The sequence below is a fragment of the Orcinus orca genome, chromosome 3 (assembly GCF_937001465.1).
Source record: "Orcinus orca chromosome 3, mOrcOrc1.1, whole genome shotgun sequence".
NCBI classification, from domain to species: Eukaryota; Metazoa; Chordata; class Mammalia; order Artiodactyla; family Delphinidae; genus Orcinus; species Orcinus orca.
Genome location: NC_064561.1, coordinates 7,727,619 through 7,754,801, shown reverse-complemented (window position 1 = coordinate 7,754,801; position 27,183 = coordinate 7,727,619). Strand labels below are relative to the sequence as shown.

Below are 27,183 nucleotides of genomic sequence, written 5' to 3'. Positions count from 1 at the left end.
TTCCCTGTCACCTGCCCTGTCACTCTTCCCACTTGCCCCCCAAACTTGCTCTGACCCTCCTTGCTGCTTTTTGAACGCACTAGGTCCCTGCCTCAGGGCCTTTGCACTGGCTGTTCCCTCTGCCTGGAGTCACATGGCTCCCCTCAATCACCCCCTCTTTCAGGTCTTTGCACAAATCTCACCTTCTTGTTGACCCACCTTCCTCCCCAACACCGGGCTTAGGACTGCAAACCCTGCCACAGCATTTCTGTTGCCCGTTTCCTGGTGTCCTCCTCCCGACAGCCCCTAGAATCTAAAATACTATGTAATTTACTAATTTAACTTAACAAGTGTCTCCTTCACTGTAATATCTGCACCTCAAAAGCAGGAATTTTTAAATTTTTTACTACCGCACCCAGCTCTTTCCTGTCTGCTACCAAAAAAAAAAAAGAAAGAAAGAAATATTTGGTCTTTGCCCCTGGTTCTTGGCAAAGAGCTCCTAAAACCCTTGTAATATCCAGAGTGATAAGAGCATCTTTTGTATACTAATGAGAAGACAAGCTAGGCTGGAGACCCCTAGGTAGCTTCAGGATGGGGCTGATTGCCAGAAAGACCAAACCATGATTAGAGGGTTGAGACCATCAGCCCCAACCCCTGGGATGGAGCTCCAGGGAGGAAAGAGGGGCTGGAGATTGAGTTAATAACAAATTGTCGGGACTTCCCTGGTGGTGCAGTGGTTAAGACTCCGAGCTCCCGATGCAGGGGGGCCGGGTTTAATCCCTGGTCAGGGAACTAGATCCCACATGCGTGCCGCAATGAAGAGCCCCCATGCCGCAACTAAAGATCCTGCACGCCGCAGCGAAGATCCCGTGGGCTGCAACTAAGACCCGGCATAGCCAAATACATAAATATGCTTTAAAAACATTGTCACTCCCATCTGAGCTATATCCTTGGTAACAGTAAGTAAAGGATTTTCTGCGTTCTGTGAGTTATTCGAATGATCAAATCTGAAAGGGAGGGGGGATTGCGGGAACCCCCTGATTTTGTAGCCACGTCAGACAGAAGTATGGGTGCCCTGGGGACCTAATACTGGTGACCGGCATCTGAGGTGGAGCCGGTCTTGCGGGCTGAGCCCTTAAACTGTGGGGTCTGCACTAACTCGGGGTAGTGTCAGAATTGAATTGAACTGTAGGGCTGTCTGTTGGTGCCCCCAGAGAATTGTTTGGTGTGGAAAATCCCCACACGTTTGGTGTCAGAAACAGGAAAAACAGTTCATTTCTTCTTTTTCTTCCAGTTATTGGCATACAGCTCTGTATAAATTTAAGGTGTATAACATGATGATTTGACTTATGTACATCATGAAATGACGATCAACTAAGTTTAGTGAACGTCCATCATCTCATATAGATACAAAATTAAAGAAAAAAATTTTTTCTTCGTGATGTGAACTCTTAACTCTCAACAACTTTCATATATAACACAAAGCAGTGTTCATTATATTTATTGTGTTGTCCATTGCATCCCTAGTACTTTTTTATTATTATTCATTTTTGGCTGCGTTGGGTCTTCGTTGCTGCATGCGGGCTTTCTCTAGTTGCGGCGAGCGGGGGCTACTCTTTGTTGAGGTGCACGGGCTTCTCATTGCGGTGGCTTCTCTTGTTGCGAAGCACGGGCTCTAGGCATGTGGGCTTCAGTAGTTGTGGCACTCGGGCTCAGTAGTTGTGGCTTGCGGGCTCTAGAGCGCAGGCTCAGTAGTTATGGTGCCCGGGCTTAGTTGCTCCGCGGCATGTGGGATCTTCCCGGAGCAGGGCTCGAACCCGTGTCCCCAGCATTGGCAGGCGGATTCTTAACCACTGCACCACCAGGGAAGTCCATCCCTAGTGCTTTTTATCTTATAACTGGGAGTTTGTACTTTTTGACTGCCTTTATCCAATTCCCCCTCCCCCATGCCCTGCCTTTAGTAACCACAAATCTGATCTCTTTTTCTATGATTTTGTTTGTTTGTTTGTTTTTGCCGCGCCAGCAGCTTGTGGGATCTTAGTTCCCCAACCTGGGATTGAACCCGGTCCCTTGGCGGTGAAAACGCCAAGTCCTAACCACCAGACTGCCAGGGAATTCCCTGTTTTTGAAGTGTAATTGACCTATAGCACTATGTTAGTTCCTGTTACACAACATAGCGGTTTGATAGGTTTGATATTTCTATACGTTTCAAAATAATCACCACAATAAGCCTAGTTACCATCTGTCACAATACAAAGAAGTTACACAATTATTGGCTATATTCCTCCCACTGTACATTTCATACCCCTGACTCATTTATTTTGCAACTTTAAATTTGTACTTCTTAATCTCCCTCACCTATTCCTCTCCTCCCACCACCCCCCTCCCCTCTGGCAACAACCTGTTTGTTCTCTGTATCTATGACACTGTTTCTGTTCTTTTTTTTTTTTTTTGGCTGCGTCACGTCTTCGTTGCTGCGCGCGGGCTTTCTCTAGTTGCAGCGAGCGGGAGCTACTCTTCGTTGCGGTGCGTGGGCTTCTCATTGCGGTGGCTTCTCTTGTTGTGGAGCACGGGCTCTAGGCACGCAGGCTTCAGTAGTTGCAGTGTGTGGGCGCAGTAGTTGCAGCACGCGGGCCCTAGAGCACGTAGGCTTCAGTAGTTGCAGCGCGTGGGCTCAGTAGTTGTGGCTCGAGGGTTCTAGAGCACAGGCTCAGTAGTTGTGGCGCACGGGCTTAGTTGCTCTGCGGCATGTGGGATCTTCCTGGACCAGGGGTCGAACCCGTGTCCCCTGCATTGGCAGGCGGATTCTTAACCACTGCATCACCAGGGAAGTCCCTCTGTTCTATTTTAAAAATAGTTTATTTCTGACATAGAGCAGGCATTGACAGATATTTGTTGAGTGAGTGCATGAACTGCAGAGTCCAAGAGTCAGCTAGGACTTGTGTACTGTCCCAGGATTCTCCATGCCTTCTCTTTGCAGCCTTGCCCCCATGAGGCAGTCCCTTCTGAACCAGCTGAGATGTGGCAGAACTGTTCTCTCCCTGTCACCGTATCCAAAGTCCCAAAACCAAGTCCCATTGGCCCGTTTGGGTCCCATGCCCATGCCTGAACCAATGACTGTGGTCGGACAGATGGAACATGCCAACTGGCCTGCTGGGATCACATGCCTGCCCCTGGTTTACAGAGGGAAATCTGAGAGGCGGGCTGGTTCCAAAGAAAACTAGGTGTGTTCCTGCCAGACTTGGGAGATGATTGCAGCATAGCAATTTTGACATGTGCCCATTTTATCCTCTTTAAAAATCCCTCCAAAAGAAAGATGGAAGAATTAGATAAACCACCATTTTGCAATCTCCAGTGAAAGAACTGATTCAGCCCGCTATGATCTTTGGATGAAGCTCTTTGTTTATTGATTCTCAGCCGTGATCATGGCCACCCCTTGCAACCACCTGGGTAAATGTAAGAGTCTCCATGCCCAGGCCACAACCCAGTCCGATTAAATCAGGAGATGGGAGATGCAGTGCAGGCTCCGATATTTTGTTAAAGCTCCCACGGGATTCTAATGTACAGCCAAAGCTGAGAACAAGAGATGAAAAGGAAATATGGGGATGAGAGGAACAAGATAAAGGGACCACAGAAAAGCAAGCACCGAATCCAGACGGTACTGCATTACCCAACATTCCACACCTTTTCTGCAACAAATCTAAGGTAGGTGGGGTTGGAGAAGAAGAGGAGGAATCTAGAGCAGTGGTCTCAAAATGTGTTCCCCATTCCAGCAGCATGGCCTGGGAACTTGTTAGAAATGCAGATTCCTGGGCCCCCTGCCAGACCTCCTGAGTCAGAAGCTCTGGGGGTAAGGTTCAGACACCTGTGCTTTAACAGAACGTCCAGAGTATTCTAATGCATTTTCTAATTCTGTAACTACTGGATTAGGATAAAAGGAATTTAGGATACATGAAAAACGTGTTGTGTGGACATTGTTGGACCCAATTCAAAGAAACCGAGTGTAAAAAGACATGCTGATAATGGCTTGGGTTTTGAGTGATGCCAAGGAATGACTGTTAATTGTCTTGGGTGTCTTAGTCCATTGGGGCATCTGTAACAGAATAGACTGGGTGGTTTACAAGCAACAGACATTTCTTTTTTGTTTAAAATAAATTTAGTTATTTATTTATCTATCTATCTATCTTGGCTGCGTTGGGTCTTCGTTGCTGCGCATGCAGGCTTTCTCTCGTTGTAGCGAGTGGGGGCTACTTCTCGCTGCGGTGCGTGGGCTTCTCATTGCAGTGGCTTCTCTTTGTTGCAGAGCACGGGCTCTAGGCATGCGGGCTTCAGTAGTTGTGGCTCGTGGGCTCCAGAGCACAGGCTCAGTAGTTGTGGTGCACGGGCTTAGTTGCTCCGCGGCATGTGGGATCTTCCCAGACCGGGGCTCGAACCCATGTCCCCTGCATTAGCAGGAAGATTCCTAATCACTGCGCCACTAGGGAAGCCCTGTCAACACAGTTTTATGGCTATTGCCTTATACAATTGTCTTGTAAATGAGGTAGGAGAAGAATAGCTTTTTTATATAAATTTATTATTTTATTTATTTATTTTTGGCTGTGTTGGGTTTTGGTTGCTGTGCACAGGCTTTCTCTAGTTGCGGTGAGTGGGGGCTACTCTTTGTTTTGGTGCACGGGCTTCTCATCATGGTGGCTTCTCTTGTTGCAGAGCGTGAGCTCTAGAGCGCAGGCTCAGTAGTTGTGGCACAGAGGCTCCGCAGTATGTGGGATCTTCCTGGACCAGGGCTTGAACCCCTGTCTCCTGCATTGGCAGGCAGATACTTAACCACTGTGTCACCAGGGAAGTCTAGTTTTTTAAAAAAATTTAAATGTATACTTTTTTTATATTTATCTATGTAATCTTTATCAGTGCTCTTTATTCCTTCATGTGGATTCAAATTGGTGTTTTCTGTCCTCTCATTTGAATCTGAACAACTCCTTTTAGTGTTTCTTGTAGGTCTTACAGGTCTGTTTGTAATTCATTCTCTTGGTTTTTGTTTATCTGGGAATATCTTAATTTCTCCTTCATTTGTGATGGATAGTTTTGCTGGATACAGAATTCTTAGTTGACACTTTTTTTTCTTTCAGCCTCTGAATATGTCATCCCATTTCTTTTGGCATCCATGATTTCTGATGAGATAATAGCTATTAATTTTATTGAAGATACTTTGTACATTGGGGTCCCCAACCCCCAGGCTGCGGACCTGTTAGGAACCAGGCTGCACAGCAGGAGGTGAGCAGCAGGAGAGCGAGCAAAGCTTTATCTGCCACTCCCCATCGCTCGCATTACCACCTGAACCATAGCTCGCATTATTGCCTGAACCATCACATTATCACCTGACCCATCACTTGCATTACCGCCTGAACCTTCCCCCCCCCATCGCTCACATTACTGCCTGAAACATCCCTGCCCCCAGTCCGTGGAAAAATTGTCTTCCATGAAACCAGTCCCTGGTGCCAAAAACGTTGGGGACCACTGTTGTACATGATGAGTTGCTTCCATCTTGATGCTTTCAAGAGTCTCTCTTCATCTTTTTCTTTTTACAGTTTGATTATACAATATTGAGACATAGATCTCTTTGAGTTTATACTGCTTGGAGTCATTGAGCTTCTTGGATGCATAGATCCATGTTTTGCATCAAATTTGGGGAGTTTGGGGCCATTGTTTCTTCAAGTATCCTTTTTGTCTTTTTCTTTCCCTCCTCCTGTTCTGGAATCCCATTGCACATATGTATGTACTCTTGATTGTCACACATGTCTCTGAGGCTCTGTTCATTTTTCTTCATTCTTTTTTCTTTCTGTTCCTCAAATGAATAATCTCAATTGACTCATCTTCAAGTTCACTGATTCTTTCTCCTGCCAGCTAAAATCAGTTGCTGGGCCATTCTACCGAATTTTCCATTTCAATTTTTGTACACTTCAACTCCAGAATTTCTATTTGCTTCCTTTTTTTTAAATATAAATGTATTTATTTTATTTTTGGCTGCATTGGGTCTTCGTTGCTGCACGTGGGATTTCTCCAGTTACCGTGAGCAGCGGCCACTCTTTGTTGTGGTGCGCGGGCTTCTCGTTGCTGTGGCTTCTCTTGTTGCAGAGCACGGGCTCTAGGCGCATGGGCTTCAGTAGTTGTGGCGCACGGGCTTAGTTGCTCCGCGGCATGTGGGATCTTCCCAGACCAGGGCTCGAACCCGTGTCCCATGGATTGGCAGGCGGATTCTTAACCACTGTGCCACCAGGGAAGCCCTCTATTTGCTTCCTTTTAAAAACTCATTTCTGTCTCTGTTAATCTTTTCTATTTGATGAAACATCATTCTCATACTTTTCTTTAGTTCTTTAGAGAGTCTCCTTTAATTCTTTGAACATATATATAATACCTAATTTAAAGTATTTGTCTAGTAAAGCCAACATCTGGGTTTTCTCAAGGACAGTTTCTATTGACTGATGGGTTTTTTCCTGTACACTGGCCACACTTTTTTTGCTTCTTTGCATTTTGTTTCTTTGTAATTTTTTTGTTGCAAACTGGACATTTACAAAATATAATGTGGTAACTTTGATCTCCCTTCCCCCTACTCCCCAGGGTTTTCTGTGTTGCTGGTTGTGCTTGTTGCTGCTGCTGTTTGCTTGTTCAGTGACTCTCTGGAACTAATTCCACAAAGTCTTTGTTGTGTGCAGCCACTGAAGCCCCTGCTTGCTTAGGCTAGTGTTTGGGATGAGAATTTTCTCTTTTTCAAAAGGGAAACCTGGGGGCTTCCCTGCTGGCGCAGTGGTTGAGAATCTGCCTGCTAATGCAGGGGACACAGGTTCGAGCCCCAGGCTGGGAGGATCCCACATGCCGCGGAGCAACTAGGCCCGTGAGCCACAACTACTGAGCCTGCACGTCTGGAGCCTGTGCTCCACAACAAGAGAGGCCGTGACAGTGAGAGGCCCGCGCACCGCGATGAAGAGTGGTCCCCGCTCGCCACAACTAGAGAAGGCCCTCGCACAGAAACGAAGACCCAGCACAGCCAAAAATAAATTAATTAATTAATAAACTCCTACCCCCAACATCTTCTTTAAAAAAAAAAAAAAAAGGGAAACCTGACTTATTAAAGTTGAGCAATATTCTGCCATTATTTATTGCTTTATCCGTTCTGTGTATTACAAATCATATTTCATTCTGTTTTTACAATCTGGATGGTGTAAAAAGTCAAGACCAGTTGAATTGAAAACAACTTCCGTTTACTTCCCAAGTTCATGTTCATTCTTTTCTCCCTGGGGCCTATCTGGGCTGGGCTCTGAGCAAAGATTCCCCCTCAGACAAGGCTCAGGAATGAGAATAGTGTTGCTATAATGAGTAGTCTTTGAGCATCTCTACTGGTGCATGAGACCTTATCACCTTTCAGCCACTGCCTTCCTGTGATCCTTGCTTTGGGCAGGACCTCCCTAGACTTAATGACAATAACTTCCCACAATCACTTCATGCTTTCTGTGGGTAGGGCATTGTGCAAAGCCTCTGACATACTGCCCCTCATGAATGACTCACAACAATTGGGCAGTCCATTTTACAAATGAGGGAGGCCATGGTCCTGATGCTCTGTCAGAGAGCTAGTGAGTGACATGACCAGGGCTGGAGTTCAGAGCCCCAGCACTTTCCCACACAGGTCTCCTACCACATAAGTGTAAGCCAGACTCATTAGCTGGGTGGACAGGGCATATCCCTGGAGTAAGTTTTACTTCACCTGAATTAGGTCTGAGGCCCCCAGCACCTTCATGCCTTGCCCCCTTTATAGGTAAACGGTAACGAAATCACCCTGCTTAAAATTACCTCCTCTATCTTCTTCCCAGTTTTATATTTCTCCTTAACTCTTATCACTATCATGCAATAAATTTTCTAATTTAACAAAACCATATTTTGGGAGTTCCCTGGTGGTCTAGTGGTTATGATTCAGCACTTTCACGCTGTGACCCAGGTTCAATCCCTGGTTGGGGAACTGAGATCCCGTAAGCCGCCCAGCACAGCCAAAAAAAAAAAAAAAAAAAAATCATATTTTTTGTTTCTCCCTGCTGATTAGAATGTCATCCCCATGAGAGCAGGGATTTTTGTCTGTTTAGTTTATTGTTGTATCCCCAGTGCCTACAGCAGTGCCTGGACTCAGTAGGTGCTCAGTAAGGTTTGTAGAGTGACAAAGTGAATGTTAACACCCTTCTAATGGCTTTCTATCACACTCAGAATAAAAGCCACGCCCCTCTGTAGCCCACAAGGCCTTGCCCTCGTCTCCCCCTACCATCCTCCTCACTCACCCTGCCCAGCCACAGGGGCCTCTCTGCTGGTCCTTGAGAAAGCCATGCTTATTGCTGCCTCAGTGCTTTTGCACCAGCTCTTCCCTCTGTCAACTCCCATATACACACATGGCTTTTCCTCACCTCCTCCAGTCACTGGTCAAATGTCACCAGGGAGGCCATCCCTGATTCCCTTACCTATCCTGTCACCCTCTTTTACTTCCTTCCCAGCTGGTATCTTAAACTGAAATGATCATCCATCCCCCCCACTGAATGTCAGCTCCACCATGGTAGGGATTTTGTCTTTATTATTATATATATATATTATTTTTGGGGGCCATGCCCTGCAGCATACGGGATCTTAATTCCCCAACCAAGGATCAAATCCGTGGCCCCTGCATTGGGAGCACGGAGTCTTAACCACTGGACGGCCAGGGAAGTCCCAAAAGGGATTTTGTCTTTTCTCGCTGCTCTGTCCCCGGTGTCCCTAACAGTGCTTGGCACACAGTAGGTGCTCAACAAAAGAGCCTGGTGTGTCCCAGAGGAGCTGGACCTTACCTGTATCACTGCCGCCCCCAGAGAGCCTCCACTCAGGTTGATGCTCTGAGTCTTGGTTATTTTCAGGAGCTTAGGGAAACAGCCCTGCAGATACAAACATCAAAGCAGACGGAACCTTGTTAGGGACTCCTGGATTCCAAGTCCCCATCAACACTAAGATCCCACATGCCAAGGGGCAACTAAGCCCGCGTGCTGCAACTAAGACCCAACGCAGCCAAAACTTAAATAAATAAATAAATTTTAAAAATATATTTTAAAAAAAGAATATGATCAGATGTCCCAAGTTATTGCTAGCTGTGTGACCTTGGAGAAGTCACTACACCTCTCTGTGCCTCAGTTTCCCCAGCTGTAAATGGGACGAATAGGATCTGCCTCACAAGATTTTTGTGAGGATTAAAAGAAAGAATCTACATGAAGTACACAGCAGTGGCCTGATACATAACCGGCATTCAGTAACCATTAGTTACATCTAAGTCCTCTTTACATATGAACAAAAGGGCTAACAAGTATCCAGCACCTTCTCGCCATTTTCATGTATTTTCTCACTATAATCCCATAAAGTGGGTACTAGTCTTTTCTCTGTTTTATAGGTGAAGGAACTGAAGCTCAGACAGATTAAGAGAACAGGCACAGTGAATGAGCAGAACAGCCACCTGCAGGTGATGGGACCTTCCCTTCCCTTCCTGCAGCCACTGAGATACTCCCCTTTCTTCTGGAAGCTGGAGTTGTCTTGAATTCAAAGGGCTCAGTGCCCCCTTTCATTTAATAGGCTTTTTTTAAGTGTCCACTGTGTGCTGGGCACTGAAACGGGCACTGGGAACCCAGCAATGTACAAAAGAGAAAACATTCCTGCCTTGGTGGGGCTAACAGTTGAGTGGGAAAAACAAGTAATAAAATAAGCAGGTACAGCAATGACTTTGTCAGGTGGTGATTAAGCGCTGGGCACACTAACGCAGGGTAAGGAGATGGAGTATGATGGTGAATGGGGGGCATCGTTTCATAGATAGGGGTTCAGGAACAGCCTCACTGAGGAAGTGACAACTGTGCACAGACTTGAAAGAGATGAGGTAGGAAAACATTTAGGGGAAGAGCATTCCAGGCTGAAAGAACATGGGAATTCCCTGGCAGTCCAGTAGCTAGGACTTGGTGATTTCATTGTCGAGGGGCTCGGGTTCAGTCTTGGGTCAGGGAACTAAGATCCTGCAAGCCAAGCTGCAAGGCCAAAAAAAAAAAATACAGCCTATGCAAAGGCCCTGAGGCAAGCATGTGCCTGTTGTATTTGTGCAGCAGTGTGGAGGTCAGTGTGGCTAGAGTGGAATGAGTGAGGGGGTGAGTGGGAGGTTGACAGGCAGGTTGTACAGGGCACAGTGGGTCACTGTGTGGTGCCACGTCCCTCTCTGAGGCCCTAGCCTGGGACTCACTCTGGCCAATTCACCCAGCAAGAGACATTCAGCGTGAAGGGATGAATTAAGGAATGACTCTTATTTCTCAAGGAAGACCCATGTGTTTATTCCCCTGCAGCAGAAGTTAGGGGTGGGGAAGCTAGGGCTGGGGTTTGAAGCCCAGCTCCACCCCTCCCTGGCTATGGGAACCTCTCTGTGCCTCAGTCTCCTCATCTGTAAAATGGGAGAAGGGCAGTCCCCACCTCAAGGGGTGCGATGGAGACTGAATTCACTGAATGAGTACCCAGTCATGTAGCAGCCATCACTATCTACAGAACAATCATTTTCCACCATTATTGCTGCAATTTCATTTCTCTGTGAGGCAGGCAGTGTGACCCAGGCAATGGACACAGGCGAACATGGATCAAATCCCGGTTCTACCAAAGCCATGTGACCTTGAACCACTCTCCTCCCCAGCCTCAGTTTCCCCATCTGTGAAATGGGGATGGTAACTCTAGGCTGTGTGGTCGAAATGAGCTGAAATTGTGGTCAACATCGCTGGGATTCCTGCAAAAATGCAATTTTCATAAAAGTCCCCAGCCCTGGGGGTCTACCTAGACACCTAACAAAATGTCAAGTTACTTCCTGGTGGATGACACCTGCAGACACGTTGTGCCCGTCGCAGGCCACGGTCCCGATAGATTTATAGCAGCCCCTGGGGTAGGTGTGGCCAGTCATCCTTTCGAAGGATGGAAAATCTGTGTAGCCCTTCATGCCACAGCCCTTTAGCTGCAGAGAAGAGAATAAACGCTTGAAGACTCCCTTTCAAATTTCAAAATAATAAAACACTAGAAATCATGGTCACCATGGCTACTGTTTAGAGTAGTCACAATATCCCAATGCCTGCGCTAAATGCCTCCCTTTCCCCACCCCATCATGGCTTAGCATCCTCCATGGCTGTCATCTTACTTGGGAGTAAAAGCTGAACTCCTCACCGTGGCCCACAAGGCCCTGCATGATCTGCCCTGTCACCTTCAGGTCCTCATCTCCCTGCTCTCTCTTGAACTCACTCAGCTCCACACCGATCTCCTCTCTGTTTCTTAAACACACTTAGTAAGCATCAGCCTTGCTGCCTTAAATGGCTGTTCCCTCTTTTTGGAATGCTGTTCTATCAGATGTCTGCACGGCTCCCTCTCTCACTTCATTCAGGTCTCTGTTCAAGTGTTCTTCCTCAGGAAGGCCTGCCACCAGCCCTGTATCAGTCAGGCCAGGCTAAGTGATGCTGCGTAACAAACAGCCCTTCAATTTCAGCAGTTTGTCTCACACTACATGCTCATACCAACCTGGCAGGGGAACTCCATTTATCAAAGTCTCTCAGGGACTCAGGCTTGTGAAGCAGCCACCATCCAGATGATTCCACTATTGTGGAAATAAGAAAGAAAGGTCCAGAGGGCCCTACACTGGTAATTAAATAATTTGGCCAGGAAGTGACTCACATCACTTCTCCTCCCAGCTCATTGGCCAGAACTCATCACATGATCCCCAACTAACTACAAAAAGGCTAGGACAGGCCATCCCACTGTGTGCTGAAAATAGGTGACTAATAGCACCTACAAGTAAACAAAATCCTGACTCTCTCTGCCCTTTCCCTGCCTTGCTTTCTTTTTCATGGCACTTACCATCCCTGCCACCAATGTTTACTTAGAGTTTTTTTCTCCATCTCCCTACTCGAGTGTCAGCAACACAGGGCAAGGATTTTGTTTTGTGCCCTGCTTTGTCCCCAGACCCCTGAACAGTGCCCAGCACATAGTAGGTGTTCAATAAAGACTCGTGGAAGGACAGCAACCTAAAGGTCCATCAACAGAGGAACGGATAAAGAAGCTGTGGCATAGGGACTTCCCTGGTGGCGCAGTGGTTAGGACCCCACACTCCCAATGCAGAGGGTCTGTTTTCGATCCCTTGTCAGGGAACTAGATCCCACATGCATGCCGCAACTAAGAGTTCGCATGCCACAACTAAGGAGCCCGTGTGCCTCAACTAAGGAGCCGGTAAGCCACAACGAAGGAGCCTGCCTGCTGCAACTAAGACCCAGCACAATCAAATAAATATTTTAAAAATATTTTAAGAAACTATACTTAAATTTTTAAAAAAAAGATTAGTGGAAGGACTAGATGAATGAATGAGAAGTACTTTCTACCACCTCAAGCTTCAGAAGCCAAAACGGGGATGCAGGCAAGTCTCCTACCCATAGTGTGCCCCCTCCCAAGCCTGAATTTGACCCCATAGCAGTTCTTGGGCCCCAGACTCAGATGGAAAACACTCCTAGAAACAGGCAATGGCTTTTCCATTCCACACCCTCCCTCGCCTCAAAGGTCCTTCTCAACCATCTGCCTCAAGAGCTTAGATGACACATGGAGGCCAGTCTTGCTCCTTAAACACCAAGACTCAAGATATAAGTCTCACCACCTCACACCCATGAGAATGGCTACTATCAAAAAACAAAAACAGAAAATAACAAGTGGTGATAAGGATGTGGAGAAACTGGAACGCTTGTGCCTTCATTGCGGATGGGAATGTAAAACGGTGCAGCTGCTGTGGAAAACAGTACGAAAATTCCCCCCCAAATTAAACATAGAATTATCAGATGATCCAGCAGTTCCGTTTCTGGGTATATACCGAAAAGAACTGAAAACAGGGACTCGAAGAGATATCTGTACACCCACGTTCACAGCAGCATGGCTCACGATAGCCAAAAGGTAGAAGCAACCCAAGTATCCATTGACAGAGGAAGGGATAAATAAAATGTGGTCCATCCATACAATGGAATATTATTCGGCCCTGAAAAGGAAGGAAATTCGTGCTACAACACGAATGAACCTTGAGGATGCTAAGTGAAAAACGCCAGACACAAAAAGACAAATACTGTGTGATTCCACTTATATGAGGTCCCTAGAGGAGTCGAATTCCTAGAGAATGGTAGAATGTAGGATGGTGGGTACGGGGGGTTGGAAGAAGGAGGCTTAGTGTTTAATGGGGACAGAGTTTCAGTTCTGGGGATGCAGGGTGGTGATGGTTGCACAACCATAGGAAAGTGCTTAATGCCACTGAACTGGACACTTAAAAATGGTAAGACGATACACTTATGTTATATATCTTTTACTACAATAAAAATAAATTAAACAAACAAAACAAAAGGATGTGAATCTCATCTTCTCCATGACCAAATTCCATTCCAGGGAATAGTCATCCGGCTGTTGTAACCTCTGTAATTCTCAGGGTCACAAAGTTGTGCTCCAAGGCCACTTCTCTAACCTCAGAGATGAAACAGGGAGCGGTGAGCACAGAAAACAGCAAGGTGCCCCATTTGGTGAGGTTTCTTGGGGACTCAGGAGGGAGGTGGGGGCTTCCCTTCTGCTTCCTTCATGGCCCCTCCCCCAGCCATGGGTCTGCGCTGGAGGAGGACGAACTCAGGCTACCATCGCCCCCGAGAGAGGGACACAGGGTAGAGCGTGGGTCTGGAGCCCAGCACATCTGGTTGTATCCAAACTCACAAACGGCTTTGAATCATCTGCTCTTTTGAATCGCCCACACGCCTGCTACGCCCCCGTTATGGCTGCAACTCGATGAGGGACTTGAATATCATCTTCAGCAACTGAATTTCTCTCTGCACAAAAGGGGCAACTTTAATTTTCTATTTTTTAAATAGAGGTCTAAATTAAAACCATTTTTTCCCCAAAGAGGTGAAATCGTCACACGGCTCAAAATTCACAAATCACAGAAGGGTAAACCATGAAAAGTCTCCCTCCCACTTTTTTCTCCCAGCCGACAAGTTTCTCCCACTTCACCACCTCGACTGTCATGGTTTCCAGTGTCTCCAAAGACGTATGCTATGTGTGTCAAAGCAAAGTATATCCTCATTATTGTCCCCCTTGCTTTATTCTATTCTCATTGTTCTGCATCCGGCTGTTCGCAACACGAGTAGCAGTGGCTCTCGGTGCCCTGCTCAAATCCCGGTGGCTTCTCTTATTTCTGTGCCGCGGAGCCCGGCTTCCCGCTGCCAGCAACCGAGGTTCTATTTTTTTTTTTTTTTTTTTAACTTTTTGGCCGCGCCTTGCGGCATTCAAGATCTTCGTTCCCTGAACACTAATGGAACCCGCGCCCCCTGCAGTCGAAGCTCCGAGTCTTAACCTCTGGACCCCCAGGGAAGCCCCCAGCAACCGAGGTTCTTGCAGTGGCCTCTCCGCACGCATGCGCCCTGGGAGCAGCCCTTAAGCACTGACTGATGGGAGGTGTTGGATTAATACTGCAGCTCCCCAGTCGCTTGGGTGGAGAAAATAGATGGCGTGCTCCTTGCTGCGTCCCCGACATCCCCCACCAGGACAGCCCAGTTGCACAGAGTGTCAGCTTTTTTTTTTTTTTTTTGCGGTACGCGGGCCTCTCACTGTTGTGGCCTCTCCCGTTGCGGAGCACAGGCTCCGGACGCGCAGGCTCAACGGCCATGGCTCACGGGCCCAGCCGCTCCGCGGCACGTGGGATCTTCCCGGACCGGGGCACGAACCCGTGTCCCCTGCATCGGCAGGCGGACTCTCAACCACTGCGCCACCAGGGAAGCCCCACAGTGTCAGCTTTTAGGGGCTACATTCCCTTCCCTGCCTCACTGCCCCTGTCCCCAACAGGTGCTTCTTGGGATCACCTCTCAAATAAACCATGAGCCTTCAGATCCTTTTCTCAGGGTGAGCCTCTGGGGGGACGCAAACGGGGACAGCACTATGTCCTGGAGAATGTACCATCTCCTGCATATAGAGCCTCCTCCTTCCTTCTTTCCAGCTGCATCAGACTCCCTTGTGTGGATTATTATACATTATAAACTCCCCCCGCCCCAAGCATATCCTTGGATAATTCCTAGGGACCAGATGGTTGGGTCAAAGTGTCCGTGCTTTTTCATTTTGATAGATATTGCTGAATAGCCCTCTATTTTGAACTCATTTCAAAACCCCAAGAAACTTCACAGCTTTTCCCATTACTCCTCCAGCAATTACTTCCCATTCCTCCCCCAGCAATTACTTCCCATTACTCCCCCAAATGAGAGGTGGTCCAATTCACTCCGCAGTTTCTTGAGGGGAGGCTTTGAAGGCAGGGCTGAGGTTTCCGGCTTTTCGCCCTATCTCTGGAGACTAGTCTCCCACCATCACCGGATCCTGGCGAGTGTGGGAGCCTCCCGGGGGGAGGGGCAGGGCTTCTATTGATTCTGTTTATTTCTAATGCAGAGTGAGAGAAGCCGAGCTGTACTTACAATCGGGAAGAAGGCAAGGACCACTGTGGCGACAGTGATTTCCACGATGAGAATGATGACCATGACCGAGAAACACGGGAAGACACAGGGTGGGGAGTCGGGGGGGTGGGAGCCTGCTGAGAGTCCTTCCACCCCATCCCCAGGCCACCGTGGCCTCTCCATTTTGAAAGAACACACGCCGGGGGGAGGGGGGTGGGGGTGTTATTTTATTTCTTCCAGGTGTCGCATTCCTGAATGTTGTCCAGGATGCTGGCAGTGGGATATTCTTAGGAGCTATCAGTAATAGCTGGAGGGACTTCCCTGGTGGCGCAGTGGTTAAGAATCCGTCTGCTAATTCAGGGGACACGGGTTCGAGCCCTGGTCAGGGAGGATCCCACGTGCCACGGAGCAACTAAGCCCGTGCACCACAACTACTGAGGCTGCGTGCCCCAAGGACTGAAGCCCACGTGCTTAGAGCCCATGCTCTGCAACAAGAGAAGCCACCGCAGTGAGAAGCCCGTGCACCGCAACGAAGAGTAGCCCTCGCTCGCCGCAACTAGACAAAGCCCCCACAGCAACGAAGACCCAACGCAGCCAAAAAACGAATAAATAAATTCATTTTAAAAAAAATAGCTGGAACCCCATTTCACGGCCACCACTTTCTGAGAGTCTGGGAGGCTTAAGAGGCGACTTCCAGCGGTGTGTGCAGACAGCAGCAGCCGACGGAAGGGCAGGAGGGACAGTGCGGGGCACCAAACAGAGGCAGGAGGGAATTCCCTGGTGGTCCAGTGGTTAGAACTCAGTGCTTTCACTGCCGAGGGCCCCGTTCGATCCCTGGTCGGGGCACTAAGATCCCTAAAGCCGTGCTGCAAGGTCAACAAAAACAAAACAAAGCAAAACGAAAAACAGAGGAAGGGCCAAGAAACCTCAGAAATACAGATTGCGGGGAGGGGTGACCAGACTGAAGGGGAGATACCGGATGAGAGGAGGGTGGGGGCCAGGGGAGAATGCCTCATGTTTCCGATGAAATTCACATGCCTGGTGGGAAACAGTGGGAAATGCTGTAAGCGGGGGAGGGGGGACTTCAAGTTATCCATCGAGGAAAAGCTGCTTCCCTCCTGAGCCTCAGTTTCCCCATCTGCACAACGGAGGGGTGGGACCAGCTCAGGGGGGTCTCAGTGGGTTCTGGGGAGCTTCTAGAGACCAGATTGGGGGGGGAAGGTCAAAGGAAGGTCAGCTCCTGTCTCCCCTTTCATCTATTTCTATCTATACCTATTATTATTATCATTATCATTAAAATCTCTTTGATAATTGAGGCTTTGAGTTGCCAGACCAGCCGATGGCTGGGCTTATCTGGCCTTGACACAGAGAGGCAGGAAAGCACAGTGGATACACATCGGGGTCCCCACAGTCGACGGGGAGAAACATGAAGGCAGTTGTGAGACCGCAGACATGCGGCTCCTGTATCAGATTCTGAGAATTCCTATTCATATTAGTACTTCCTGGGAATTCCCTGGCGGTCCAGTGTTTAGGAATCTGTGCTTCCACCGCTGGGGGCCTGGGTTCGATCCCTGTTTGGGGAACTAAGATCTCGCACGCTGCCACTGCGTGACCAAAAATAATTTAAAAATAATATTTCCCGGGACTTCCCTGGTGGTTCAGTGGTTAAGACTCTGCACTCCCAATACAGGGGGCCTGGGTTCATCCCTGGTCAGGGAACTAGATCCCACATGCATGCCACAACTTAGAGTTTGTATGCCACAAGTAAGGAGCCTGCCTGCCACAACTAAAGAGCCCACCAAAAAAAAAACAACAAAAAAGAGAGCCCACCAGCCGCAACTAAGACCTGGCGCAACCAAGTAAATAATTTTCTTTTTTTTTAGCGGTATGCGGGCCTCTCACTCTTGTGGCCTCTCCTGTTGAGGAGCACAGGCTCCGGACGGGCAGCCTCAGTGGCCATGGCTCACGGGCCCAGCCGCTCCGCGGCATGTGGGATCTTCCCGGACCGGGGCACGAACCCGTGTCCCCTGCATCAGCAGGTGGACTCTCAACCACTGCGCCACCAGCGAAGCTCAATAAATATTTTTTAAAAAGAAAAATAATATTTCCCAACCTCTGGGTGACTGAAGCGTCCAGAGGACAGATATCCAGGTGTTGGCAAGTCCTATTGGCTCCATCTTCAGAGTCTATCCAGAATCTGCCCACTTCTTACCCCCTCCTGGCCCCACCGAGTCCAGCCCCCACCATCTCCCATCTGGACCAATACAGTCCCTCCACCCGTGTCCCCCCTACACTCTGTTCCCTCCATAGCCGCCAGAGGGCGCCTGTGAGCACCTGAGTCAGGGCATGATTCTGCTCTGAACCCTTCGTGGCTCCCAACGCCATCAGCTTTGGATGGACCAGACGCTGAGGGTAAAGTCGATCGGATTTGCCAGTGGGTTGGACGTGGGGTGTGAGAGAGAGTACTCTTTGATTCCTCCGAGTTAAAACATGGATAAAATCGTGTCCACATTCTACTGAAGAGAAAACGAAATCTTGCAGACACAGCATCTATTCAATAAATCTTTGCTGAAGTAATTAAGAAAGAAAACGAGGACTTCCCTGGTTGCGCAGTGGTTAAGCATCTGCCTGCCAATACAGGGAACAAGGGTTCAATCCCCAGTCCGAGAAGATTCCCACATGTTGCAGAGCAACTATGTCTGTTCACCACAACTACTGAGCCTGAGTTCTAGAGCCTGCGAGCCACAACTACTGAAGCCCACAAGCCTAGAGCCTGTGCTCCGCAACGAGAGAAGCCACCACAATGAGAAGCCCAAGCACTGCAATGAAGAGTAGCCCCCACTTGCTACAACTAGAAAAAGCCCACGCGCAGCAACGAAGACCCAACGCAGCCAAAAATAAATAAATTTATAAAAAAGAAAGAAAGAAAATGAGAGATGATGGAGATTCAGGGAGGAGGAAAGTGAGGGTGGTTGCTTTAACAGTCGGGGCTGTTTATGCTCTGGGAGATGGCTAGAGCAAGAATCTCCCTGAAACCCCCAAACTGAAATTGCTGTAGTTTTGCAGCAACACAGTGGAGGAAGGAAAACAAAAGATGCTGGATACAGATTCAACTTTGGGTGGGATGATGAGCTCAGACAAGATTTTAAGGGAAGTGGGAATGGGGGCTCTCGGAGCTGGACTCTGGGGAGACATTTGGCCAAGGCTATATATGAGGATGAGTAAGACATGCAAAATCTGTGACATGCTATTTGCATGATCATGCTTGAAATATTCATACCCCATGTATCTGAACATGTACTTGTGCTGCATGGCAATTACAATAGTGTTGTGTTAGTGGGGGATATACACATGGGCCAATGGAACAAAGCAGTGTACACAGAACAGACTTTAGCATAATGGAAACTAGCATAGACAGAGGAGGACTGGATGGACCAGTTGGTAAGTGCAACAGTATGTCACCAAATGGGAAAAAAATAAAATAAAATCAGACCCCTACCTCACACCACACACACGAAAAAACACGACAAAAGGCTAACGAGCTAAGAGTGAGCTCACAATATCTTTTTTTTTTTAAATATAATTTCCACTTTATTGTCTTTCCAGGGAACAGTATTTCTTTAGCCTTTAAGGGCTTAGCTCCTCACATGGGCTTTGGTGGAGGTCGTGGGGCAGCACCAGCAGGTCTAAATAGGGCTGGAGGTGTTCGGTCCTTCTGGGCTTCCCGAGAACAATTCCTGACTCCCTTGCTGTGAACGGCACAACTCACGCAGTAATGCAGTTTCACGTACAGCTTGGGAAGCACATAGGCGTCAAAAACACTCGCTTCAGGAATGTCCCTGATGGCTGCGGCCTCTACAATGTTCCGAATGACAAACTTCTTAATGGCCTTATCCTTGGGCACGCATCGGGCACAGCTGGTGCAGTGAATAGGCCGCACGTGGCCGCGGCCCTTTTTGGCACGACCAGTATTCCTTCTTTTCTTGGTCATCTTAGTCGTGGCAGGAGGACATTTTGCAATTCATATTTAAAACCTTAAAGGTTTTATGGTAAAATCTTTTACCTAGAAATTCCATTTCTAGACATTAAACCTAGGGAAAATAGCCTCAAAACCAGGATGCACAGGGACGTTCATTAAGGACAAAATGTTGGAAGTAACTGAAGTAACCAATAACATAGATTGGGTAGGTAAATTATGGTACAGCCACGCAATGGAATCCTAGAGAGTATTTTTTATTTTATAAATTTATTTATTTTTTAGTTCTGTTGGGTCTTCGTTGCTGCACGCGGGCTTTCTCTAGTCGCGGTGAGCAGGGGCTACTCTTCGTTGCAGTGAGTGGGCTTCTCATTGCGATGGCTTCTCTTGTTGCGAAGCACGGGCTCTAGGTGCATGGACTTCAGTAGCTGTGGCACGCGGGCTCGGTAGTTGTGGCTCATGGGCTCTAGAGAGCAGGCCCAGTAGTTGTGGCGCACGGGCTTAGTTGGTCTGCAGCACATGGGATCTCCCCGGACCAGGGATCAAACCCATGTCCCCTATATTGGCAGGCAGATTCTTAACCACTGCGCCACCAGGGAAGTCCCTAGACGGTTATGTTAAATGATGCTTGTAAGACAGGGGGTGGCAAATTTTTTTGCAAAAGCACCCGATATTGTGAGCTTCGCAGGCCATACAGTCTCGGTTGAAATGAAACAGCCAGTGTAGTGGAAAAGCAGCTGTACAAAATCTATAAACAAATTTATTTTATTTACAAATAAATTTTATCTATCTATCTATTTACAGGACTGTACTTTGCTGACTTCTGTGGTAGGAGAATGTTTATTGATACAGAAAAATATTTTTAAGGCCTAAATTTTTTTTAAAAAAAGTAGATTGTCAACAGTCACCGTCCTTGGGTATTAATCTAACGGAGTTGAAAACTCATGTTCACATAAAAACCTGCACATGGATGTTTCTAGCAACTTTCTCCATAATTGCCAAAACTTGGAAGCCACCAAGATGGGCTTCAGCATATGAATGGATAAATAAACTGTGGCACATCCAGACGATGGAATATTGGCACTAAAAACAAATGAGCTATCAAGCCAGGAAAAAAGCATAGAGGAAACTTACAGGCATACTGCTGAGTGGAAGAAGCCAATATGAAAAGGCTACATGGTGTATGATTCCAAGTATATGACATTCTGGAAAAGGCAAAACGATGGAGACAGAAGAAGGATCAGTGGTTGCCAGGGCTTAGCGGGGAAAGAGGGCTGATGGGTGGAACACGGAGGATTTTTAGGGCAGTGAAACTACTCATGCGATGCTGACATGGTGGATACGCTAGTCAAAACCATGGAATGTACACCACCAGGAATTTCCTGGCCATCCAGTGGTTAGGACTCCACTCTTCCATTGCGGGGGACACGAGTTCAATCCCTGGTCGGGGAACTAAGATCCCGCATGCCACGCACCCCAGCCAAAAAAATAAATAAATAAGTACAAGAGTGAACCTTCATATAAACTATAGACTTTAGGTTCTAATGATATCAGTGTAGGTTCGTTATAACAAATGTACCACTCTGATGGGGAATGTTGACAGTAGGGGAGGCTGTGTGCAGGGGCAGGGCTTATATGGGACATCTCTGTACTTTCTGCTCAATTTTGCTGTGAACCTAAAACTGCTCTTAAAAAAGTCTATTTAAAAGGATGAAAAACTTACAATTTTTTAAAAGAGAAAAAAATGAGGATTGTAAAGCATTAGCATCCCATGTTTGTTTTGCTGTTTTTAAAAGTTACATAGAAAAGTCTGGAAGGATATAATGATGATATTTATTGAGCCATGTTCTGATGACACGTATCAGCCCTTTAAATGCATTATCTTGTTTAATTCCCATCAAAATGACACAGCCACAGGTAAAGAGTGATAGTTAATTTCCTTCTCTTTCCTGGCGGCCTTTCCTCATACTGTTTTACTATTAAAAGCAATTACTTCTTTAGCAGTGCATATTTTGGGTTACTTTTATAGTAAGAAAAAAATGGTTTGAAAACCGTAAAGGACCGAGAGAAGAGCCATTCCCTCCTGCCTTCCTTAACAGCTTAGCTTTCTGCAGGATTTTCTTTAGAGCCAAGTTCTTCCGCCATGGACCCCAGGTCCCCCAGATCACGCTCTTCTGCTTGATTTCAGCAGCTCTGGGTCGATGGAGGTTACGCCTGTTCCCAGTGCGTCCTTCTCCTTGTCAGTCTGCCCTACATCCCTCCTGTTTCCCTGGGGACCACAGATCCGGATGCCAGTGAATTTGGATCAACTTATTTCTGTCTTTGAACGAGCCGGTTGTGGAGGAAGGGCTGCAAATCCCCAGGGCCCAGGTTGTGACATACTTACAGCCATAACACCGTTGAAGAAAGATAACAGTTTCTTCAAGGAATAATACGGAGTGTGCCTTTTCAGCCATGTCGGCCAGACTGGGGAGCCCATTTAAGTCAGCATCTTCCTAAACCTCTGGGATACTGCTTCCCAAGATGGTAGAGGTCTGGGGTCGGGGGCACCAAAGCTGCCTTGCTCTACCGCTCTCTCTCCTGGCTGCATGATCCTCTGCCGGGGAGGGGTCCCAGAGGCTGCCCCTCTTCTGTCACAGCCTTTATCATATCACAATCAGATGCTGGAGCAAGGTTCCCAGTGCCAGGGAAGCAGGTGCCCCAAACTGCGCCCTACTGGTTCCTCATCCTCCACCCTCCAAATAAGCCACACCAGGGGTGGAGAAGAGGCACAGTGTGCCACCCTGGTACCCCTCCAGATGCCACCCGGGCCCTGTGGGCACAGTGCTCAGCACTGGCTACTAGTGTGGTTGATGCAACCGTTAGATTGGAGGCTCCGAGTGGACAGGAGCCTGGACTGTCCTACTCATGGCTTTGTTCCAAAAGCCTTGTACACAGTGGTGCTCAAGAAACCGCTGTGGAGTGAATGAAGAGGTTCCATGAAGCAGGGATCTGGCTACAAGCCATCATGTTCCCCAAGTCCCCGCCTACACGTTAGCTCACTTGGCTCACCCTTCTCACAGGGCTCAGAGAGGCCAAAGTAACTGCCCGACGCCACACAGGAAGCAGGGCCAAGGTTGGCCTTTGGAGCTCCAGGAGTGACACAGAGGTAGGAACCTCCAACCCCTTCCCACCTGAAAGCCTGTACTTTCTGCATCTGAGGCTTGCTTGGCCACAGCTGATGAAGATATAGTCCTTAAGCTCATGTGTCATTGATCACTGGGCCTTTCTTGATGACAACAGAGGCACAGAGGGCATTTCAGGGCAAAAAAATATGCATGCGGGCACTGAGGGTCCCCAGGCCCAACTTCTGCAGCCACTAGCCCTCATTGTCTCCCTGCCCCCACCCGCCCAGGTCCAACTCTGGGCTCCTCTGTCCAGCCCCAGGCTGGAGCATGTCTGTGGCCAGGTCCTGGAGGGCTCAGGGTTTTCACGCTCTTCTGTGATCCCCAGGGAACAACTCAAAGAAAAAAAATTACTTTCCACTTGAATTAATTTAATGAATGTTTGTAAAACTGCCTGCTTCTTGGAACATGTAGAACTAAGCAAGATGTTCATGGAGGCGTGGTTGTCTCATTTGAACGTGACCACAGGTCACGTTCACAGCTAGGAGTGTGTCCTTCCACATCTTTCTCTAAAAGGTCACTTGAAATAAGGAGCCTCAGAGATAGAGGCTGAGGGCCCGAAAATGGGCGCGCAAAGGATTCGAGAAAGCGGGAGCAAAGCAGGACAGGAAGGGTGGCATAAAGGACGGCGGGAAAATGAAGGACGGATAACGGCGGGGAGAGTGGGAGGCAGAGAGTGATGTGGACGTAGGGGCGCGGTGGAGCGCCGCCCATCAAAAGTTAACAGCCATTGCGGAACTGTGAAAAGAAGGACCCAATGACGGAGGCGTCAGGAGCCCCTCCGAAGCCCCACCTCCGAGGCAGCCCCGCCCCAGCGGCAGCCCCGCCCCGTGGCAGCCCCGCCCCGCGGCCGCCTCGTCTCGGCTTCGAGGCGAGGCAGAGGCCCAGGTCCCGGCCTCTCGCGCCCCCTGGCTGCCATCAGCGGAAGCACGTGCACCCAGACCCCGGCGTCTCCCAGTCAGACACACCCAAATGTGTCTCCGTTCCTCGGAGCCGCCGGTCAGCCCTCGCGTGTGGGGAAATGGAGGGGCAAGAACCACCCCCAGCCCCCCCAATACGCACCCATTGAATTGATGCGGAGAGACAGAATAGTGCAGGGATCTGGCAAATTCAAGACATTTGGCCAAAAAAAAAAAGCATGCAGAAAACCAGTGCAATTTATCAGTAACTGTTCAAAGGTTCTAGAAAACAGTGAAAAATACCTCTCGAAGGGGCTCCACAGAGTGATTAAGAGGACATTGAAATACCATTGTAGGGCTTCCCTGGTGGTGCAGTGGTTAAGAGTCCGCCTGCCAATGCAGGGGACACGAGTTTGAGCCCTGGTCTGGGAGGATCCCACATGCCGCGGAGCAACTAAGCCCGTGTGCCACAACTACTGAGCCTGCGCTCTAGAGCCCTCAAGCCACATCTACTGAGCCCACGTGCTACAACTGCTGAAGCCCGTGCTTTCCAACAAAAGAGGCCACCACAGTGAGAAGCCCGCGCACCGCAACGAAGAGTAGCCCCCGCTCGCCGCAACTAGAGAGAAAGCCTGCGCGCAGCAACGAGGATCCAATACAGCCAAAAAATAATAAAATAAAATAATTTTTTTAAAAAGAGGAATACCATTGTAGAATAAAAGAAGCGTCACTCCAGTATTTCCTTAATTACAGGGCTTAAGGTGTGTCGAGAGTCCTAACGTATTTCTCCACATGCTTGGTCTCCTTCCGTGTGTTTTAGGAGAAGTTTTATTTATTTATTTATTTATTTATTATTTTTGGCTGTGTTGGGTCTTCGTTTCATGCGAGGGCTTTCTCTAGTTGCGGCAAGCCGGGGCCACTCTTCATCGCGGTGCGCGGGCCTCACACTATCGCGGCCTCTCGTTGCGGGGCACAAGCTCCAGACGCACAGGTTCAGTAGTTGTGGCTCACGGGCCTAGTTGCTCTGCGGCACGTGGGATCTTCCCAGACCAGTGTTCGAACCCGTGTCGCCTGCATTGGCAGGCAGATTCTCAACCACTGCGCCACCAGGGAAGCCCCAGGAGAAGTTTTTAAAAAGCACGATCTCCGGGCTTCCCTGGTGGCGCAGTGGTTGAGAGTCCGCCTGCTGATGCAGGGGACACTGGTTCGTGCCCCGGTCCAGGAAGATCCCACATGCCGTGGAGCTGCTGGGCCCGTGAGCCATGGCCGCTGAGCCTGTGCGTCAGGAGCCTGTCCTCCGCAATGGGAGAGGCCACAGCAGTGAGAGGCCCGTGAACCACAAAAAAAAAAAAAAAAAAAAAAAAAAGCACGATCTCCAAGAAAACGGAGTGTCAAATAAAAAAAAATAAAAAATGAATTTAAAAATCTAAAAAAATAAAAGGAAAACAGAGTCTTAAACACACACAATATTTATATCAATAGCCCACACTAGTCTATGAACTGTCCCTAAAATGATGTATTTGTCATCAATAGCAACAACAAGGGACTCAGGAGATAGTTTCAGCAGGTCTATTGTTCATGTAAAATTTGTAGCACTGATATATTTGTATGTGTAGGCCCCACAAAACCTGGATCCATCCCTGACAAAGAGGCATTTTATGGTTTAAGTTATTTTAGTAACAATCATTGAGGGAGGAGGTGACAAATCAGAATCCACCATCCAACAGAAATGTCTGGAGCACAGGAAGGAAAGGTACCTGTTCATGCTGAGGCTGGTCGACTTCCTTGACATCATTCCCTTGCTCTGGGCCTCCCAGTCAGTCCATAGACCTCATCCCTCAACAGGGATGGGTGTATGGGTGTCACCAGGTTATAGCATCATGGGGTGAAATCTTTGACAAGACAGTAGAGGATCATAGTGACAATCATTGCTGCCAACTGAAAAGGAGGCAGACAGCAGTTTCACTGTTAGAGATTTTTTTGTTTGGCTTAGCCGTTTTTATAATTCCATTTGTTTCATCTTTTTCACATTCTGATTTATTTTTTGAGCCTTTGTGCTCACTCTGAGTGCTGAGGCCCTGTGGGTTGGGATGTGACAGGTAGGCCCCTGTCCTACAGGGGAGACTCACTACTCTCCCAGGTTCTCTTTCTCTCTACTTAAAAATCTGGAATTTCTACTCCTTCAGCCCAGCAAAGTCTTAGCTTCATGAAAGGAGAGGAGTAAATGAAGGAGCACCAAAAGATTCTGGCTGATATTCAAAATACTCAGCCAGAAAGTACCACCCAGGAAGCAATGATCCAGACAGAGCAGAGTGTGTCAGGAATGTTGACCCCATAGGACTGGGAGGACTGGAGGTCCTGGTGAGAGTTCAGGCACAAATGGCCACGAGGCCAGTGGGTGCAGGCAGCACTCAAGGGCCTCCTACTTTTAGTGTATGGGTCTTGGGTTATAATTTCCTTTCTTAACCTGGTGGCTGGTCCCAGCACGGTGGCCAAGACTGTTGTTCCCATTCTACTGAAAAGTTCATAAATAGCTTTCAGAGATTTTGTGTAATGTCTCAAGGGGAGACTGTAACAACTGCAAATGGGACTTTTTTAAGTATACGGGTTGATGGGGGAGATTTCCCCCTCTAGGAATTTCTACTACAGATGTATTCAAACACATAGAGACCAGGAGTTAACAAACCTTTTCTGGAAAGGGCCAGAGAATAAATATTTCTCAGTCATCACTCTGCTGTTGTAGCATACACAGTATGTAAATGAGCAACATGTAAATATATGTAAACGAATGGGCGTGACCACATGGCCAAAATGTTATTTACAAAAACAGGTAGTAGGCTGTAGTTTTGCCAGCACTTGCTCTAAAGCCTAGTTTGAGTTGGCGAATGATTAGAAATAACCTAAATGCCCTTCCCAGGGGGACTGGTTAAATATGGCATGGTCCAACCATAGGAATGAACAGAGTGAACTGTGCCGTGCCACCCCCCGCCCCCGGAAATTCATATTGATCTACAATCCAGGGAGAGAGAGACCTCACCAGAAACCAACCCTGGCAGGTTGATTTTTGGATTCCAGCCTCTAGAACTGTGAGAAAATAAATGCCAATTGTTTTAAGCCACCCAGACTGTGCTATTTCATTCTGGTAGCCTGAGCTAAGATGAAGGAATATTCTGCAGCTGAGAAAATGAAGGCAGACGTACCAACGGTAATTTGGGATCAAAATGAGAAGAGCTCCAAGTGATGGTCTCTGAAGTGAAGAAATAAAGTACAGAGCCGTGTGTATGGACCGAATGAATATTTAAACAAACAGTGATCTAGCCATACAATGTAATATTATTCAGTCGTAAAAAGGAATGAGGCTGTGATACATGCTACAACATGGATAAACCTTCAAAACCTCATGCTGAATGAAAGAAACCAGACCCAAAAGGCCACGTATTATCTGATACTGTTTATATGAGATGTCTAGAATAGGCAAATCCAAAGAGACAAGCAGATTTGTCATTGCTGGGGGCTGGGGGAGGAGGGAATGGGACTGACCGCTTTCTGGGGACAGGGTTTCCTTTTGGGTGATGAAAATGTTTTGGAACTAGATAGGGTTGGGGTTGCCCAGCATGGTGAATGTCCTAAATGGCAGAGAATTGTACACTTTAAAG

At 47.9% G+C, this 27,183-nt stretch overlaps 2 protein-coding genes across 2 annotated transcripts; both read right to left on the bottom strand.

The window, feature by feature from the left end:
- Positions 1-7,927: 7,927 nt before the first annotated feature.
- TSPAN16 (tetraspanin 16) lies at positions 7,928-21,943 on the bottom strand. Its single transcript, XM_049707322.1, is given in 9 exon segments — positions 7,928-7,975; positions 8,745-8,918; positions 10,859-10,998; positions 13,419-13,469; positions 13,472-13,489; positions 13,492-13,528; positions 15,510-15,665; positions 19,258-19,383; positions 21,851-21,943. Coding segments are annotated over 9 exon segments (843 nt in total).
- LOC101284940 (40S ribosomal protein S26-like) lies at positions 19,053-19,479 on the bottom strand. The gene has a single exon (XM_012535827.3). It carries the CDS (start codon positions 19,477-19,479, stop codon positions 19,132-19,134), a length of 348 nt encoding a protein of 115 aa, XP_012391281.1. The 3' UTR covers positions 19,053-19,131.
- Positions 21,944-27,183: the final 5,240 nt, after the last annotated feature.

What these genes read in the sequence shown, in the direction of transcription:
- LOC101284940 (XM_012535827.3), bottom strand. Translation starts at nt 19,479, where the DNA reads ATGACCAAGAAAAGAAGGAATACTGGTCGTGCCAAAAAGGGCCGCGGC.